Genomic DNA, 19,335 nt, shown 5'->3' on the forward strand with positions numbered 1-19,335 from the left:
TTTTAGTAAGATTGATTTTAAACACTAAAACTCAGAGAATCTGTGTACAAAGAGCCTGAAGAATTTAAATGCATGGGTTTATTATTAACGCAGTAGCAAATATATCAAGGAAACACGCCCCACGGAAAGTGTTTCAAGGCAACACAAATCTGCTCTGAGAAAGGACTGTACCCAATAAGTAAGCCCGAAGAGGCTGTTTGCTCCGTGATGCCTGCAGATAAGCCTGGCAAATCTCGGTGTGATTGAAGGAGGCATTTGAGACTCAGCCTAGCCAGCCCAGGCAAGCGACTAGCCTACCGCTGCACTCCGAGAACACTGGCACAATGGTGTTCGCATTTTGGAAGGTCTTTCTGATCCTAAGCTGCCTTGCAGGTAAGGAAAGGATCTCCAAACCATCCCAGATGATTGGGGATGGAGTTTTCTTTTAAGAAGAAATTGCAAATTTTTGCATGAATGTTCTCCTCTTGCACTTCAAAAGAATTATGATTACTTTGCTGAATAAAGTAATTTTCAGACCTCTAGTTTAGCAAATATAGGCCGTGTTGTAAATGTAATTTTATGGAGCTTCTGAATTAAAATTTTCTCAGAAAATCACAGTAGTTTTCTTTCTCTCTCTCTCTCTCTCTCTCTCTCTCTTTTAAATTTGGAAGGTGAACAGATTAATTTGCTCGGAAGCTGAAGTTTTGTACCGAGGATAGTTCTTTTCTCATTCATTTTAGTGTTTCTTTTAAGGGAACTCGCTATGATCCACTTGTTTTGCTATGACAAGCAGAGCCCGGCTTGGAGGGCCTGCTATGATTTACTCCGCAACATTTCTGTAGCAGCTGCAGTTTTCCAAACTGAAGACCAAGACCATATTTTGGAAAATATGTGAGTGATTTATTGTTGTGCACGATATGGCTGTTTTCAGGAATTGGAGCAAAACATAATCATTTTTAGAGTCAAGGTCCTGATGTGCGTAGGACCCAGAAGAGACCACTAATTCAGGAAATCCCTTGGCTCATTTTTTCCAATACCAAATCCATTTGAATCCGTTTTTATAATATGAACTCTATGGTAGGTACAATAATATTGTTTACAGTCATTCTGATATCGTTAAGCCATCAGTAATATTAGGCAGTCATTAGAGGGAGGGTCACTGAGTGTATTTAATGGCAGAAGAAAATGTTCAAGATAAAATATTAAGTGAAAAAGAAGACACACACATTTGACTAGAATAAATTGCTAGAAGGTTATATACCAAAGTGCTCATGATGATTGCCTCTGGGTGATGGGAATCTAAATGATTTTTTTATTCCCCAGTTTTTCCTTATTTTCTGGAGTTTCTACAAAGAATATTATACTATGTTCATAATTTAAAAGTGTGAATTTTCAAAATGGCATGGTATTCAGTAATGGCTCTCTAAATGTTCATTTCTACATGTTTAAACATACATGTTCTATGGAGTCACCAGAAGGCAATATTGTGTTTATTCCATGATTTAACTAGGACTTAGAACTGGAACAAGCCACCTTTCTCAGCTTCTATCCTGGTGGGAACACGTCATGATTCTTCCTCCCCCCACCCCAGGAATATTCATTTTAAACTTTAACTTTAGACAGTGCAAGTCTGTGTTCCCTCTCAAAGAGCTTCCAGTTGTTAGCTAATTTGGTTGCCTCTGGGCCTTCTGCATGAGGCCCCTAAAATCACACATGTAGTCAATACCCATTTCCTTACGTGAGGCCTTATGCAGGCCTATTCTCGACACAAGTTTTGGAATAGTTATAAGAATGGTTTTTACTATAACTAATTTTTACTGGTTACAAATGTAGTATCATGGGTATTGTGGACAAGTTGAATATATGAAAACATATAAATAAAATAAAAATCACCAGCACTCTTACCACCCAGAGATTTTGGGTGAATTTGTTATGTATATTTTTTTCCTTTGCAAGTATGTATACACACACACACACACACACACATTTACACGTGTGTGTGTGTGTGTGTGTGTATAGCATGACAAAATTGGGTCTCTACCTTGTATACAGTTTTCTATTGTTTTAAAAATTACTTAGACAATGTCACGATCTTATTTGATTGTGACTTTTAGAACAAGACCCAATCGGAGTGACCAATAAATACTTCAGAGCCTTTGTTCTTCCATGACTGTAAGGCTGGTTTTGTTGGCATATAGAGTATACTGTATTTCTATATCTATAGAGTCTAGCTGGTCCATAGCAAAATATGGAGTGTCAGTCTAGCAGGTAGAATGGAAATATGGTATAACATATTATTGTTGGCTATGCTTACGTACATATGGAAGTCAGAGAAAGGAAGATTTCAGTTATCTATACTTGGCATTGGTAGTGTCCCTCAGGTGATCCAGATACATCTGTGAAATAATGATAATGTTTTTACCAATGCATAATTTGATGTGTTACCTGGACTTGTCTCCCTTGTCAGGAAGAATGTCATGTTTTTTGGTGTCAAGCACGGTGCCTGGCACATTGTAGGCTCATAGTAAATGGTTGTTGAAAGAATGAATTACCTTCTGAAATGCTGCCATTTGGAACACATGGATGGACCTTGAGGGCATTATGCTAAGTGAAAAAAATCAGACAGAGAAAGATGAATACTGTAGGATGTCACTTAGAAGTGGAATCTACAAAAGCCAAACTCATAGAAACAGAGAAGAATGATGGTGAGCAGGGGCTGGGGGTGGGGGAGAGGGGTGTTAGACAAAGGGTATAGATTTCCAGTTAGAAGATGAACGAATTCTGAGGATCTCATGTACATGACTCGAGTTAATAACACTGTATATATACCTGAAAGTTGCCAGAGAGTAGACCTTAAATGTTCTCACCACAAAAAAGAGATGGTAATTATGTGATGTGATGGAGGCGCTAGTTAACACTTTGGTGGTAGTCATTTTACAATAATTAAGTGTATCAAATCAACACATTGTACACTGTACACTCACACTTTGTTTTTTGTCAATTATGTGTCTGTAAAGCTGGAAAAACAAAAGAATGAATTACCTTCCCAAGCATTCAGAAATAATTTTCACATGCATATTTAAAATAAATTTTCTGTACAATTAAACAAGACAGATTTTAATCAGAATCCTTCTGTGTGATGGTATATGTCAATTATACCGCAATAAGAGTTGATATGATCAAATAATCTTTCTGAGAACTACTTAGGAAGTCTTAGGTTACATTTCATTTCAGGAAAATTATTTCCATCAAAAATGTTTTGGGGCACATGGGTGGCTCAGTGGGTTAAAGCCTCTGCCTTCAGCTCAGGTCATGATCTCAGGGTCCTGGGATCGAGCCCCGCATCAGGGTCTCTGCTCAGCGGGGAGCCTGCTTCCCCCTCTCTCTCTGCCTGCCTCTCTGCCTACTTGTGATCTCTGTCTGTCAAATAAATAAATAAAGTCTTTAAAAAAAATGTCTTCGGCAAAATGTTCACACATATCATTTGGATACTTGTAATATATATTAGTCACCTGTTAAATAGATATTTTAATGTTATTTTCATTTTCTGGAGTTATGTGTTATGCATTTCAAAGCAGTAATATCCTTGAACTTTAGCCTCATGGTCAAATCCAAAAAGCGATCATTTGGTTATATTATAAGTCAAAAATGAAGCAATTATATGTGAAATTGCTGGAAATTAACACTTTGAAGGCATCATGTTAAATATGGTTATTTGATAAATATTTTTGCTGTGGTGTATTAAGATAATAATGCCCTCATAAGCACGATGTCTGCCATATTGTAGGCAGTAAGTACACAAGTGAACAATCATTACCAAAACATGAAAAAAAACTTTGCAAAACGTTGATTGCTTTATGTATACACTTTGGATTAGTTTCTTTTAATCATTGGCCCTGATTTTTAAAAACAATCTCACATATTTCAACCAAATATGTGTTGTTTTGTTTTGCTTTCTCATCCAGCCAGGACACTAAGGGAGAGTGCAGTTCTGAGTTTTGTTTAAATAGGCGCTAATCTATAGTTTGTTATTCATTCACTGTCTTGTTAACCCAGAGATTTTTCTGACTTTTTTTAATTTTAAAGTAATTTCCCAATTTAAAGTAAGTTAATCCAAAGGAGGGAAAATTTCTTTCTTTCTTCCTTCCTGCCTTCCTTTCTTTTTCCTCTCTCTCTCATTCTTTCTTTCTTTCCTTTCTTTCTTTCTTTTTTAACCGGCAACTCACAGAACCACTTTCAGTTTAACATTCGTGCTGTTCACTCTCTGCACACGACTATCTCGATTTAAATTAATTCAAATGAAATGAAATGAGAAATTCAGTTCCTCAGTCACACTAGCAAAATTCCATGTGCTCAGCAAACACGTGTGGGTAGTGACTTACTGAATCGGACGGTAGTACTGAGATACAACATTTACACCAACACAGGAAATCCTCTTGGATGGACTAGAGGCTGATCTCCATGGCTTAAGTAATGTGCACTAATGGAATCAGGTGACATTTTAAAAAAATTCATCTGGAAATATGTAGCTTTGGGTTCTGAAGCATGTTGCTCTCTCTGGGAGGGACAACTTCTGAAAACTGTCTTTTCTTCAGAATTTAAGAATGGATTGTTGTGCTGTGGGTATGAGGAATCTGGGCAAGAAAATGGTCTAGAGATACTGCCTTGCCAACTGTTACCTATTTATAGGACAATGTGTCCTCGTCTTAAAAAGCACCATCTCACAGTAGACTTGGAGATTACCATCCTTATTCCAAGGTGATATTGTCGAGCTTATACAGATCTCAAATGATTTATGTATTTGTAGGTCTTCTATCTTTAAAAATATTGCAAATGTCTTGATCACATTTATAGTTCCTAAAGCCTTAATTTTCCTTTGCCCTCATTCTGGTGTGTGCTCTAAATGGCTTCCTGCTGTGTTGATAGGGTGAGCAGAGATTGTGTCTGTCTTATTTATTACTGTTTCCCCATGTTTAGTACTGTGTGTGGCACAAAACAGGTGCCCAATAGGTATTTGTTGACAGACAGCTCTGCCTCTTCCATGGCTTGCCTTGTGTGGGAGCTGTGCTTACTTTGCCTTCCAGCGTTTTCTCAGAGAGCAGCCTTTAAAGGTATTTTGGGGGCGAGGGCAGGTGCTTGCTTTGTCATAGGCTCCCACCATTAGCCAACTCCATAGCAGACAATGGAACCTAAACTAGAAGACAAAAACGATGACCAAATACTACTTTCAAAATCTCCGTTTTTAGGGAAAAGTTTCTGGGAACTTTAATGGCCATCAAATCCCCATTCCATCCTTTTTATTTTGGACACTTTAAAGACATTTGGAAGTCATCATTTAAGCATAGCTAAAGATGTGTCCAACTTCCAGGAAAAATGAGATGGGGTATTTGAGGGCAGGAGAGAGCCACTTAGCTTTCCCCAATAAGGTTTCCACTGGAAAGAGTAGCTGTTTTCTGTAGATCAGTTCTGTTTTTTTGGAAAGGCATAATGGGACATGGGAAAGCTTGGAGAGAACATTGGGAAGAGGGAAACTGTGATGAGTCAGAAGGTGCTGCATGGGGGTCTATCCTAAATCACTTTTCTCAGTTGATCACGGTATTGATTACCCTATAAACAGTCAACCTCTGGCAGAAAAGCAGCTGAACCAGGTGGCTTGCCTGTGACAGAGAACTTAGCTATTGAATATGTAAAACCAGGGGTCTCAGTACATAGTTTGCTTTTTCTTCTAATTTTTCAAAATGTCAATTCCCTGATTTATGTTCGCCTGTTGTTAAGTAAGAAAAATATTAATTAAAAGAGTCTTGGGATGTGCAGAATTGGGAAGGGATCCAGGATTTGTCTTTCTGTAGTATTTCCTCTGATCTTTCCATGATTTCTGTATCCTCATTCTTCTCCTTGTCTGTAAACCTGCAAGCAGCGAGAACTCCCACTTGGGTTCCTCTGCAGCACAGAGAGCATTTCTTAAACTTGGCCTTTTCTTCTAATACCTATCTGATGGTCTTATGTTCCATCTTGGAGATCTTCTATACTCTGGGTTTGCAATGGGTAATAACCAGTTAATCAGATGAGCCAATGCCTCAATAGTGTTACTCAAACTATTGTCCCCATCACAGCCTTTTTGAAAGATGCTTATATGGTGCTGAGAATTTCAGGCACAGTGGTAGGCTGGGTTTTGGGGTAGAGGGCTGTTCCTCCAAATCATAGGGACAGCTCACGCTTTTGGAAAGCCAACAGCTCTCAAATTTGGTGGTCTCAGGACCCTTTTTATACTCTTAAAACCTGAGGAAAATTTCTGATCTGGATAAAAAGGCATAGATCTGCTTGTCCTTGCTTCTTTCTGCTAAGCACAAGTATAAACGCTCCCTGGAAATAATGCAAGGGAGAACTCTGAAAGACGGTAAGAAAAAGTAAAGTGGTTTGGGGCCCTGAGAATAACACAGTGGTGAGGTGTCTTATTTCTTTGCATCCCAAAGAAGGAGGGTAGCCAGTTCTGGCATTTCTACATCCCAACCTAGCAACAGAGGGTAGCCTAGGGAAGCTTATTCTTCCACTAGATCTAATGAGAGTCCCTCTGACATCAAGTGAACCCAACACTACTGGGCGAGTCATCAGAAGCCACACTAACAAGAGTAGACAAAGGAAGTATTCTTTTTCCCCACTGGGCCTGAGATTTCTCACTTTGATCTAGAAACACTGAGGTGGGAGGGTAGAACAGACAAGATGAATGAAGTCACAGCAAATGTTCAGTTCTGGAAGGCTCTTGGTGTGGGACTCAGACTCTCCCCCCACCCACGAGACACAGGAGTAGCCAGGGCTACCAGTAGGAGTGTCCCACCATACTGATCCCCTACTGAGAGACCCCCAGCAACTTGACCTGGGGAAACTCTTCCACCCACTCAGGCAAGAGAAACAGAGACAAACAGAAGCCCTAGTGATAGCAGATAAACCAGAGACCAAAACAACACTGCAAAGACTCTGGAAATTAAACTAGCATTAGAGGGGCACCTGGGTGGCTCAGTCAGTTAAGTGTCTGCCTTCCACTCAGGTCAAGATCCCAGGATCCTGGGATGGAGCCCCACATTGGGCTGCCTGCTCAGCGGGAAACCTGCTTCTCCCTCTTCCTCTGCCTACTCTCCCTGCTTGTGCTCTTTCTCTGTCAAATAAATGAATAAAATCTTTAAAAAACCCTAGCTAGCATTTGAACCCCAGCCCACAAAAGTAGGCTGAGCCCTGTGGGTAAAACATGAAACCAAAGAAAAGAGACTGTCTGCCAAAATGACATTTAAATGGGAGTTTCCTAACATGATAGGCAAAATGTCTACAGGTTTGGAGAAGTGTATAATGACATGTATCTGCCATTATATTATCATATAGAATATATTCACTGCCCTAAAAGTCCTCTCTGCTCCACCTATCCATGTCTTCCTCCCCACTAACCCCTTGAATCCAATGATATTTATACTGTATCCATAGTTTTGCTTTTTCCAGAATATCAGGATTGAAATCATCTGGATTTCAAGATGACTTTCCAGATTGGCTTTTTTCACCCAGTAATATGCATTTAATGTCACTCCATATCTTTCCATGGCTTAACAGCTCTTCTTTTAACACTGAATAATACTCCATTGTTTGTACATACCACAGTTTATATATTTTTAAATTTATTTTTAAAAGGATTTAAAAAAATATTTATTTATTTATAGTTAGAGGGAGAGAGAGAGCAAGAGAGTGCATGGGGGAGGGGCAGAGGGAGAGAGAAAGAGAGAGAATCCTCAAACAGATTCCCCACTGAGTGGGGATCCCAATGTGGGGTTCCATCCCAGGACCCTGAGATCATAATCTGAGCTGAAATCAAGAGTCAGACACTCAACCAACTGAGCCACCCAGACGCCCCTATATACCACAGTTCACTAATCCATTCACCTACTGAAGGATGCCTTGGTTGCTTCCAAGTTTGGGCAGTTATACACAAGGCTACTATAAGCATTCATGTGCAGATTTTTGTGTGGATTAAATTTTCAGCTTTTTTGGGTAAATACCAAGGAGCATAATTGCTGGATAGTATGGTAAGAGTGTTTTAGTTTTGTAAATAAACACCAAGCTGTCTTCGAGATGTCTGTACCATCTTGCATCCCCACCATGAATAAACGAGAATTCCTGTTCCACATCCTCACCAGCATTTGGTGTTGTCAGTGTTCTGTATTTTGGCCATTCTAATGGGTGTGTAATAGTATCTCATTGTTTTAATTTGTATCCCCCTGATGACATAGGATGTGAAGCATCTTTCCAGATGCTTATTTGCCATCTGTATATCATCTTTGGTGAGGTGTCTGCTAAGGTCTTTAATCCATTCTAATATGGTTGTTTGTTTTCTTATTAACAAGTTTTAAGAGTTCTTTGTATAGTTTGGATAGCAGACCATTATCAAATATGTCTTTTGCAAATAGTCTCTGCTAGTCTGTGGCTTTAGTCTTCTCATTCTCTTGACAGTGTCTTCTGCAGAGCAGAATATTTTAGTTTTAATAAAGTCCAGCTTATCAATTATTTCTTTCGTGGATTGTGCCTTTGGTGTTTTATCTAAAAATTCATTACTATACCAAGATCATCTAGATTTTCTCCTATATTATATTCTAGGAGTTTTATATTTTGCTTTTTCATTTAGATCTGTGAACCATTTTGAGATATTTTTTGTGGCTAGATTCTTTTTTTTTGTACATAGGCATCTAGTTATTCCAGCACCCATTTGTTGAAAAGATTATCTTTGTTCCACTGTATTGCCTTTGCTCTTTCCTTTGTCAAAAATCAGTTGACTCTTTTATGTGGGTCTCTTTCAGGGCTCTCTATTGTGTTCCATTGATCTATTTGTCTATTTTTTTCACCAATACTATACAGTCTTAATTACTATATATCTCTATAAAAAGTCTTAAAGTAGTGTCAGTCCTCCAAATTTGTTCTTCTTCAATATTGTATTGGCTATTCTGGGTCTTTCACTTCTCCATACAAACCTTAGAATAACTTTGTCAATATCCACAAAATAACTCCTGGGATTTTGGTTGTAATAACATTGACTTGATAGATCAAGTTGGGAAGAACTGACATCTTGGGAATATTGAGACTTCCTATTCTATTGAACATAGATTACCTCTCCATTTATTTGTGTTTTTTTTTTATTTGTTTCATCAGAGTTTTCTAGTTTTCCTCATATGGGTTTTGAACAGATATTAGATTAGTTAGATTTATACTCAGATATTTCATCTTAGGGGTGCTAATGTAAATGGTATTGTGTTTTTAATTTCAAATTCCACATGTTCATAGCCAGTGTATAGGAAAGCAATTAACTTTTGTGCCTTAATCTGATATCCTGAAAACTGGCTTTAATCACTACTAGTTCCATAGGTTTTTGTTGTTGTTGTTGTTGTTGATTCTTTTGGATTTTTCTACATAGGCAATCATGTCATCTGTTATTTCCTTCACAGTCTGTATACTTTTTGTTTCCTTTTTGTATCTTATTGCATTAGGTAGAACTTTCAGAATGAGGTTGAAAAGGAGTGATGAAAGGTAACACTCTTGTCTTTCTCCTACTCTTAGTAGGAAAACTTCTCATTTCTCACCACTAAGGATGATGTTAGTGGCAGGTTTTTTTGGTAGATGTCCTTGATCAAGTTGAGGAAGTTCCCCTATATTCCTAGTTGAGTTGAGAGTTTTAATCACAAATGGATGTCAGACTTTGGCAAATGCTTTTTCTGCATATACTGATAGGATCATGTGATTTTTAAAAACCTGTTAATGTGATAGATTGCATTAATTCTTTTTCAAATTTTGAGCCAGCCTTGCATACCTGAGACAAACCCCACTTGGCCATGGTGTGGAATCTCTCTATGCATGGTTGGATTTGACTTACTAGTATTTTGTTGAGGGTTTTTGCATCTGTGTTCATTAGAGATATTGGTCTATAGTTTTCTTGTGATGTCTTTGTCTGGTTTTAGTATTAGGGTGGTGTTGACATCATAGGATGAGTTAGGAAATATTTCTTCTGTTCTATCTTCTGAGAGAGAGTGTAGAAAATTGATAAAATTTCTTCCTTTAATGTTCGGTAGAATTCATCAGTGAACCCATCTGGGCCTGGTGCTTTCTGTTTGGGGAGGTTATTAATTATTAATTCAACTTCTTTAGTAGATACAAAGTAGATATAGGCCTGACAAAACTGTCTACTTCTTGTGTGAATTTTAGTAGGTTGTGTTTTTCAAGGAATTGGTCCATTTTACCTAGGTTATCAAATTTGTAGGCATAAAGTTGTTCCTAGCATTCTTTTATCATCCTTTTATTGTCTATGGCATCTATAGTCATGCCACCTTTAATTTCTGATATTAACAATTTGTGTTCACTCTATTTTTTTCTTAGCCAAGTTAGAGTCTTCAATTTTACCGTCTTTTCCAATAACCAATTTTTATTTCATTGGTTTTCTGTATTGATGCCTTGTTTTCAATTTCATTGATTTCTGCTCTAGTTTTTATTATTTATTTTCTTCTGCTTTGGGTATGATTTTTTCTTTTTTTTCTGGTTTCCTAAAGTGTAAGCTTACATGATTGATTTTAGATCTTTCTTGTTTTCTAATGCATTCAATGCTGCAAATTTCCCTCTAAGCACTGCTTTTGTTACATACCAGAAATTCTTATAAGTTGTGTTTTCATTTTCATTAGTTAAAAATATTTTAAGGTTTAAAATTTTAAAATTTTAAAATTTTGCTTGAGATTTAATGCATGTGTTCTTTAGAAGTGTGTTGTTTAATCTCCATGTATTTTTGGGACTTCCCAGTAATCTTTTTGTTAATTTATTTCTGCTTTAATTCCACTGTGGTTTGGGAGCAGATATTGTGTGATTTCTTTTTTTTTTTAAATGTGTTAAGATTTGTTTTAAGGCCCATAATGTGGTCTTCCTTGGTGAGTATTCATATTTTTTAAAGATTTATTTTTTTTGAGGGATGGGGGAGGGGCAGAGAGAGACAGAGAGAGAGAATCTTTAAGCAGACCCCATCTTGAACAAGGAGCCTGACAAGGGGCTTGATCCCACCACCCTGAGATGATGACCTGAGACAAAACCAAGAATCAGATGCTTAAATGACTGCACCACCCAGGCGTCCCCATAATGTTTTAAAACATATCTCTTTGTATAAAACACTTCACCCAACCATAGCAAAATGCACTTGTTTCCCTGAGTACCTGCAGAATATTTACCAAGAGAGAGTACATGCTCGTCCATTAAAAATAAACAAGCAAACAAAAAACCTCCACAAATGTAAAAGAATTAAAATCATGCAGAATCTGTTCTCTGAGCACAATGGAATCAAACTAGAAATCAAGAACAAAAAGAAAAAGAAAGTCCCTAAACTCTTGGTAATTATACTACCCACTTCTAAATAATCTATGGACCAAAAAGGAAATCTCAAAGGAAATTTAAAGAATATACATAAAGCTGAATAAAAATGAAAACATAACATATGGAAATATGTTATATGCAACTAAAGCAGTGCTGAGAGAGAAAATTATAGCACTAAATGCTTCCATTTGAAATTAAGAAAAGTGTCAAGTCAATAATTGAAGTTTCTACATCAAGAAACTGGAAGAAGAGTAAAATAAACTCAAAGCAAAGAGAAGAAAGGAAATAATAAAGAGCTGAAGTCAATGAAATTGAAATAAGAAAATTATTAAATGAATAAAAATCTGGTTCTTTGAACCAATTCCCCCAAAACAACAAATTACTAAAACTCACTCAATACAAAGTAGATAATCTGAATATCCCAAAACTCTTAAAGAAACTGAATTCATAGTTTAAAAAGCTACTGAAAAAGAAATACCCAGGCCTAGATACTTTCACTGGATAAGTCTACCAAACATTTAAAAAATAATTAACAACAATTTTACACAGACTTTTCCAAAATATAGAAGAGGGAACATTTTCAACTCATTTTGTGAGGCCAGTATTACCCTGATACTAAAACCAAACAGACAGTACAGAAATAGAAAACTATAGACCAAATTCTTTCATGAACTTTGACTCAGTAACTCACGAGAAAACACTAGGAAATGGAATCCTACTCTGTTTGAAAATAATTCTACACCATGACCAAGTGGGATTTATTTTGAATATGTAAGGATGGCTCAACACTCAGAGTTATTCAGTGTAATATATCCTATCAACTGGCTAAAGAAAAAAAACAAATGATTATTTCAATTGATACAAAAAGAGCATCTGACAAAATTCAATACTCGTTCATGATAAAGATGCTCAGCAAGTTAAGCAATAAAAGGTGTGTTCATTTTGAAGAGCTGTCACAAATTGCCAGAAACTGGGTGGCATGAAACAAGAGAAATTTATTCTCTCACAGTTCTGGAGGCCAAAAGTCTGAAGGTAAATCTTCGGCAATATTGTTTCTCTCTGCGCCATGTCTTTCTGCTACTTGGCTTCTAGAATTTCTTGGTGTTCCTTCATGTGTATATACAATGCTCCAGTGTTTGATTTTATCCTCATATGGACTTTCTCTTTGTGTATCTGTGTCAAATCTCCCTCTCCTTTTTCTTAGGGGGACAACAATCATTGGATTTAAAGCCTACCCCAAATCCAGAATCATCTCATCTCAAAATCCGTAACTTAATTACATTGCAAAGACCCTATTTCCAAATAAGGTCACATTCACAGATATCAGGAATTAGAACTTATACATATTTTTTGGTGGAACACAATTCAACCCATGACAGAGGAGAATTACCTCAACTTGATTAAAAAACGTCTGCAAATAACCAACAGCTAACATGTTTTGTACTATGTTATGTACATGTTGTACATGTAAAGTACTGGAAGTTATAGTCACTGCAATAAGGTAGTAAAAAGAAATAAAAAGCATATGGATTGGAAAGGAAGAAAAAAAGCCTCTCTCTCTCCAAGAAGAGACTGGAATCTAGATTATACAGGGAACTCTCAAAATTTACCAGTTGAAAATTAAATAATCCAATTAGAAAATGGGCTAAAAATATGAACAGACCTTTCACTGAGGAAGATATACAAATGGAAAATTAGCACATAGGAAGTTGTTTAGCATCATTAAATTGCATCAGGGAAAGATAAATTAAAATCACAATGATATATTACTACCATCTTATTATAATGGTTGAAGTAGAGAATAGTGACAACACTAGAGACTTGGGAGGATGTGGAGAGACTGGACTGCTCATATGTTATTGGTGAGGATGTTTATTAGTATAACCACTCTGGAAAAGTATGTGGCTGGTTTTCAGTTTGCTTGTGTGTGTGTGTGTGTGTGTGTGTGTGTGTGTGTGTGTGTGTTTAAGTAGGTCTTATGCCCAGTGTAGAGCCCAAAATGGGGCTTGAAACTGTGACCCCAAGATCAAGACCTGAGCTGAGATCAAGAGTCAGACACTCAACTGACTGAGTTACCCAGGAACCCCTGTTTTTGTTTTTAATAAACCTAAACCTGTCACTACCATTGGACCCATCAATTGAACTCTTGGGAATTTATCCCAGTGAAATAGAAATTTATGTTCCCACAAAAATCTGTACATTGGACTTTTATTCAACAGTCCGAACCTGGAAACAACCTAGATGTTCCTAAATAGGTGAATTGTTAAACAGATTGAGTACTCCTAAGCAACAAATGGCAGTGAGTTACCAATACAACTTGGGTAGAGTCCTAGGTAATTATGATAAGTGAAAGAAGCCCATCCCAAAAGATTACAAAATGACAGAATTTTATAAATGAAAGATAGATTAGTGGTTGCCAATGCTTAGAATCACGGATGGGGTGCAGGAGGGAGGTGAGTGTGATTATAAAAAGGCAACATTAGGGATCTTTGTGGTGATGGAACTGTTCAGTATCTTGATTGTGATGGTAGATACACAAACTTACACATGTGATAAAAGTGTATCAAACTAAATGCACACACACACACTTGAGTACCAGTAGAACTGGAGAAATACAAATAAGATCAGTGGATCAATGTCAGTGTCCTATCTGAGATATTACAGTATAGTTTTATAAAATGTTACCATTGTGGGGGCTGGGTAAAGTGTACATGGAATATCTATGCTGTTTCTTAGAACTGCATGTAACTCTACTATTATCTCAATAAAATTTTCAATTAAAAATTGAAAGGACCTGAGGACTCCCAAGGAATTTTTGCTGTCACTTATTTCTATCTATATTTACTGAATTAGAAATTAAAACTAAAAATTATTTAACAAAAATATATAAGCACACATTCCATTAGCTGCAAAAGCAATGACGTCACCATCATCAGTAGCTAGTGGAACACCCCATTGTACATTCATGAGAGGATGAGAGTGAAAAAGAAAAATAACTTTTTGATATCATTATTATCATTTTGATCTTAAAGTTTCTCAAAATGGTTGTAGGGATAAGGTGACCAACTCATCCTGGTTTTCCTGAGATTTTCCTGGTTTAAGCACTGGACATCCTAACAAAAGCAGTATGGTTTGCTGAAACCCTGTTTTAAAACTGAAAGTTCCTCCAAAGAAAACATACAAATGGCCAACAGACACACACAAAAATGCTCAACGTCACTCATCATCAGGGAAATACAAATCAAAACCACAATGAGATACCACCTTGCACCTGTCAGAATGGCTAAAGTAACAAGTCAGGAAACAATAGATGTTGGTGAGGATGCAGAGAGAGGGGAACCCTCCTACACTTTTGGTGGGAAGGCAAACTGGTGCAGCCACTCTGGAAAACAGAATGGAGGTTCCTCAGAAAGTTAGAAATAGAGCTACCCTATGACCCAGCCATTGCACTGCTAGATATTTATCCAAAGGATACAAAAATACTGATTCGAAGGGGCACATGCACCCCAATATTTATAGCAGCAATGTCCACAATAGCCAAAATATGGAAAGGCTCCAAATGTCCATCAACTGATGAATGGATAAAGAAGAATATATATATATATATATATATATATATATATATATATAGAGAGAGAGAGAGAGAGAGAGAGAGAGTGTTGCGGTATATATAAATAAATATATTATATATATAAATATATATATATATATATAATATTACTCAGCCCCCCAAAAAAGAGAATGCAATCTTGCCATTTACAACAATGTGAATGGAACTAGAGGGTATTATGTTAATCCATCAGTCAGAGAAAGAAAAATACCATATAATTTCAATCTTATGTGGAATTTAAGAAACAAAGCAGATGAACATAGATGAAGGGAAGGAAAATAAAATACTATAAAAACAGAGAGGAAGGCAAACCATAAAAGACTCTTAATGATAGAGAACAAAGTGAGGGTTGCTGGAAGGGAGGTGGGTGGAGGGATGGGTTGAACGGGTGATGGACATTAAGGAGAGCACTTGCTGGGATGAGCTCTGGGTATTACATGTAAGTGATGAGTCACTAAATTCTACTCCTGAAACCAATACTACTCAATATGTTAACTAACTTGAATTTAAATAAAAACTTGGAAGAAAAAAACCTGTAAGTTCCACATCCAAGAAATCTGTTAGTCCTGGACAAACTGGATTAGTTGTTCCCCATATTCATGGACCTTTTTTGGTCCCTGGACAATATTTTAAGAACATCTGTTTAAGACAATCCTCATACAGAAGAATTCCCAGTTTGGTGTTATTGCCTCACCATCACATAGGATCTGAGTTTCATTACATCATAATTTGTTAGAAACTCTGCTATCTCCATGCCAGTTGCTTGCTCAGCTTTCCTGTATAGTTTATTCTCCTCCTCCTCCCCACCCTGGATTCCTTCGATAAGATGTCAATGAAAGTGCCTTGTAATGAAAAAGTGTCATCAGAATGTGAAAGTGTATCATTTTCTTTTTGATGATTATTTTTTCAGGTCAAGTTAGTATGGTGCAGGTAACCATCCCAAACAGTGTTGTGAATGTGACTGTTGGATCTGATGTCACACTTGTCTGCACCTATACCAGCACTGTGGCCTCCCGGGACAAGCTCTCCATCCTGTGGTCATTCTTTCACAAGAAGGACTTGCCACCAGCTTCCGTAAGGACTTTTTACCTCAACTCTTCCCCTATGGTAGTTCGGACATAAACTGTTGGGGTCAGTGTGTGAAGGAGTCATAAGCCAGTGATAACAGTGGCAGAGTCTCAGGTACAAAGAATATGAAGATAGTTGTTCAGGGAAGACCATCATGTATGTGACATGGCCTTTGTCCTTTCTTCATATGCAGTTATAGACTGTTATCTCATATCTGAGTAGATCACCACCTGGAGTATCATGTTTTCCAGAGTAGACAGGAATGGTCCTAGGTGAAATGAGCTGTAGTTCTGAAAGGGGTCCTCCTCTTTCCAAATAATCTCCCTATTATTTCCAGAATATCCCAGTTCAAATACATGTCCTACTTGATCTGCAAATCTTTGTCAAATATAGTATCTGGGATCTGCCCACCAAGTGAGCTAGCTTATTATGCCAGGTGAGTCCTGATGAAATGAGACTCCCAGATGGGTGGAGAAGAGCCAAGGTAATGATGAACCCTGGGTAATCAAGGACAACAAGAAGCTAGAGGGCAGAGGATAGGGCAAGTAGGCTAAGGTTAGGAGTAAGAGGTTGCTATAAAGTCAAAGGAGAATGTTCAACCTGTAAGCTTGTCTAGTCTCAGGTTTTCCTCATCTGGCCTTAAGGGTAATTCCTTTTTAAATTAGCCCAAGGACTGAAATTGTGTACTCAAAGTGTGTGTGTGTGTGTGTGTGTGTGTGTGTGTGAGAGAGAGAGAGAGAGAGAGAGAGAGAGAATGCATGCAAGGGTCTGCAGGAGTGTGCAACATGTCTGCCAACACATATCTCTTAAAGGAAAAGGTCTATAGCATTCATCAGATTTTCAAAAGGAGGAGTTCAGAGAAGAAACAAATCAGTATGGTTTGGAATAGTTGGATATAGTTGAATTGGGGTTTTGATTAGTAGAAAAATGGAGAGCGTGTTGAGTCAGCTAGAGGAGGTTGAAGGACAGAGGTAGAGAAGACAGGCTAGCTTGTAGGAGCCATGCCTTGGCCAGTGTGGCTTTAGCCATCTCTGGGCCCTTGGACGTGCTAGGTCCTCTCTTTACCAGAGGTCCTGAACATTTCTGTAGCAGAAAACACCGTTCAAGAGGTGATTTCATTACTGCCACCCTCTAGTCAATGTTCAACATTTTTGCTCAGCACTGGTTACTTCAGATATGCATCTGAATCACTCTGTGCCTCTCCTCAAAACATGGTGGAATGCTAACCCTCTTCTAGATATCTCATTGGGAATCAGCTGACATGTTGCAGGTGAAAATGCTTGGGAAAAATAGAAAGACTGTACATTTTCTCCCTTGTAATGCCCTTTATCATCTTCAGCAGCAGCAGAAACAACAGTGATTGTACCTCTTTTTGTCACCCAGATGTCCTGACCCAAGACCCCACATATTGCAATCAACCAGGCAATCATCCTTGGCAGGTTGCTCTCTTAGATCATGGATGGCAATAATCACATGAACTTTTTCCTTTTTAAAATTCAGTTTCCTGAATAGTCTTTTCTTTATCTGTAGTCTTGAAGCCCTTCCCATTTTGCCAGAAGGGGCTGAAATTAGTGAGGCCTTGCCCATATATTTTGAATTATTTTTATGCATGGTACTCAAATCCAAATTCCTCAACTGCCTGGAAGTGAGGCCAGGCCAGTGTGAGTTCAAAAATACAAGTGGTTCTTTATGCCGTCTCTGACACTGGAATTTACAAGGCCGTCTCTTGGTTGAACCATGTAGTTAAGAGTTGGGAGATGCGGGGCAGAAGGATCTTGTGACCAGCAATGAGTTTTTTCTAGACCTGGAGATGCACAGAAGGTGTAGGTGATTGCACGGGGTGTGCTCAGGACATCTGTTAGAGGCATTTTGCAAAGAAACTTTATTAACAATATGTATTTTTTTAAAGATTTTATTTATTTGACAGAGAGAGAGAGAGACAGTGAGAGAGGGAATAAAGCAGGGGGAGAGAGAGAGGGAGAAGCAGGCTCCCTGTTGAGCAGGGAGCCCAAGGTGGGGCTCGATCCCAGGATTCTGAGATCATGACCTGAGCCAAAGGCAGACGCTTAAGGATTGAGCTACCCAGGCACCCCAACAAGTATGTATTTACTGAGTAAATATTTACTTGTCATTTGCCTAAGTCTTCAAAATGTCAGGTATAGGGAAGGCAAGTAATTTAAGGTATCTAGGCTTTTGGGGTGTCCAAATCAGAGGAGCTCCTCTACACTGAGTCACTGATTCAGTGAGAACAAGGTTCTTGATCTTAAAATATTTTAGAAGTTTCCCCAATGCATGAGACCGTTTGTTATGCCGCTGCCTTAGCCGCATAGGAGACAGGTTGGGGGAGGGTCGTTTAGCTCTTGGCTTAGAGACAGTGAAAACCACCTCCCCAAAGTCAAGCTTTCTCTTCTTTTTCTCTTTCCATCTTGTTTCAGCTTGCTCCAGCAAAGTCCCCAATTCAACCATCCTTAGGTCTCTACCTCCAGAGAACTGGGGGCTCTCACATTTTTCCCCATACCCTACAGGCATGTGCTTCTCTCTGCTTTTCCAGATGGGTAGTTTTTAGAGCGCCAGTGGAAACTTCCCGATGGATGTTGGTTCTACTCCTTGCTCTGCTACTTATTTGCTGACGGGATGACCTTAGACAAGTCAGTTGACCTTTCAGAGGGTCAGTTTTCCCTTCTGTGTAATGGGGCTTACCTACCTCATAGGATTACTGTGAAGATTAAATGAGATTTTGCTTATAAAGCACTGGGAAGCCTTCCACATAGTAGCCATTCAATGAATGTGAGCTATTATGAGTAATAGTATCATTACTTACCAAATAGTGATTTTGAAAATCCCTATCCTATCCATACATCATGGGCGCTAGGGATCCAGCCCAACAAAGACATTTAGTACAGCTGAACAGCTGGGGCAGAGCTCTTGGGGGAATCCTGGCCCAGGATTAGTTTCCTGCTTCACTGCCTGCCAGGTTCCTGTGGCTGAAGGGAGTGGTTAGCCTTTTCTGGCTGGTCCTCTCCCTGAACAGAAAATTCGCTCAACAAAGAAATTGTAGATATCTTCAGTTGAGATGGTATTTTTCAAAATGGGATTTGGCCTCTATTTTGAATTTGTTTCTTCTTTGGGTACTTCCATGCATTCAGAATTGTGTAGAGCATGTTGTATGCTAATCTAGGGATGGCTGGTGAACATTTTGGGGATGGTAAAAAGAGACTGCTATGCTATTAGACAATTCTCTGATTTATGGGCATATGATGTTGCCAGACTGATCACTGAGTGATTCAATTCAACTCCTGGGT

At 38.1% G+C, this 19,335-nt stretch overlaps 1 protein-coding gene across 1 annotated transcript in view; it reads left to right on the plus strand.

Moving 5' to 3' along the window:
• Window positions 1–323: 323 nt before the first annotated feature.
• The window catches only part of VSIG1 (V-set and immunoglobulin domain containing 1), a gene marked incomplete at both ends in the record, with an annotated part of 35,531 nt that continues 16,519 nt past the window's right edge, over window positions 324–19,335 (plus strand). The window contains 2 exons of the mRNA XM_080795627.1: window positions 324–372; window positions 15,876–16,039. Of these exons, the coding sequence (XP_080651753.1) occupies window positions 324–372; window positions 15,876–16,039 (213 nt within the window). The remainder of the gene's footprint in view (window positions 373–15,875; window positions 16,040–19,335) is intronic.

This window comes from Martes martes (assembly GCF_963455335.1).
Source record: "Martes martes genome assembly, chromosome: X".
Classification (NCBI taxonomy): Eukaryota; Metazoa; Chordata; class Mammalia; order Carnivora; family Mustelidae; genus Martes; species Martes martes.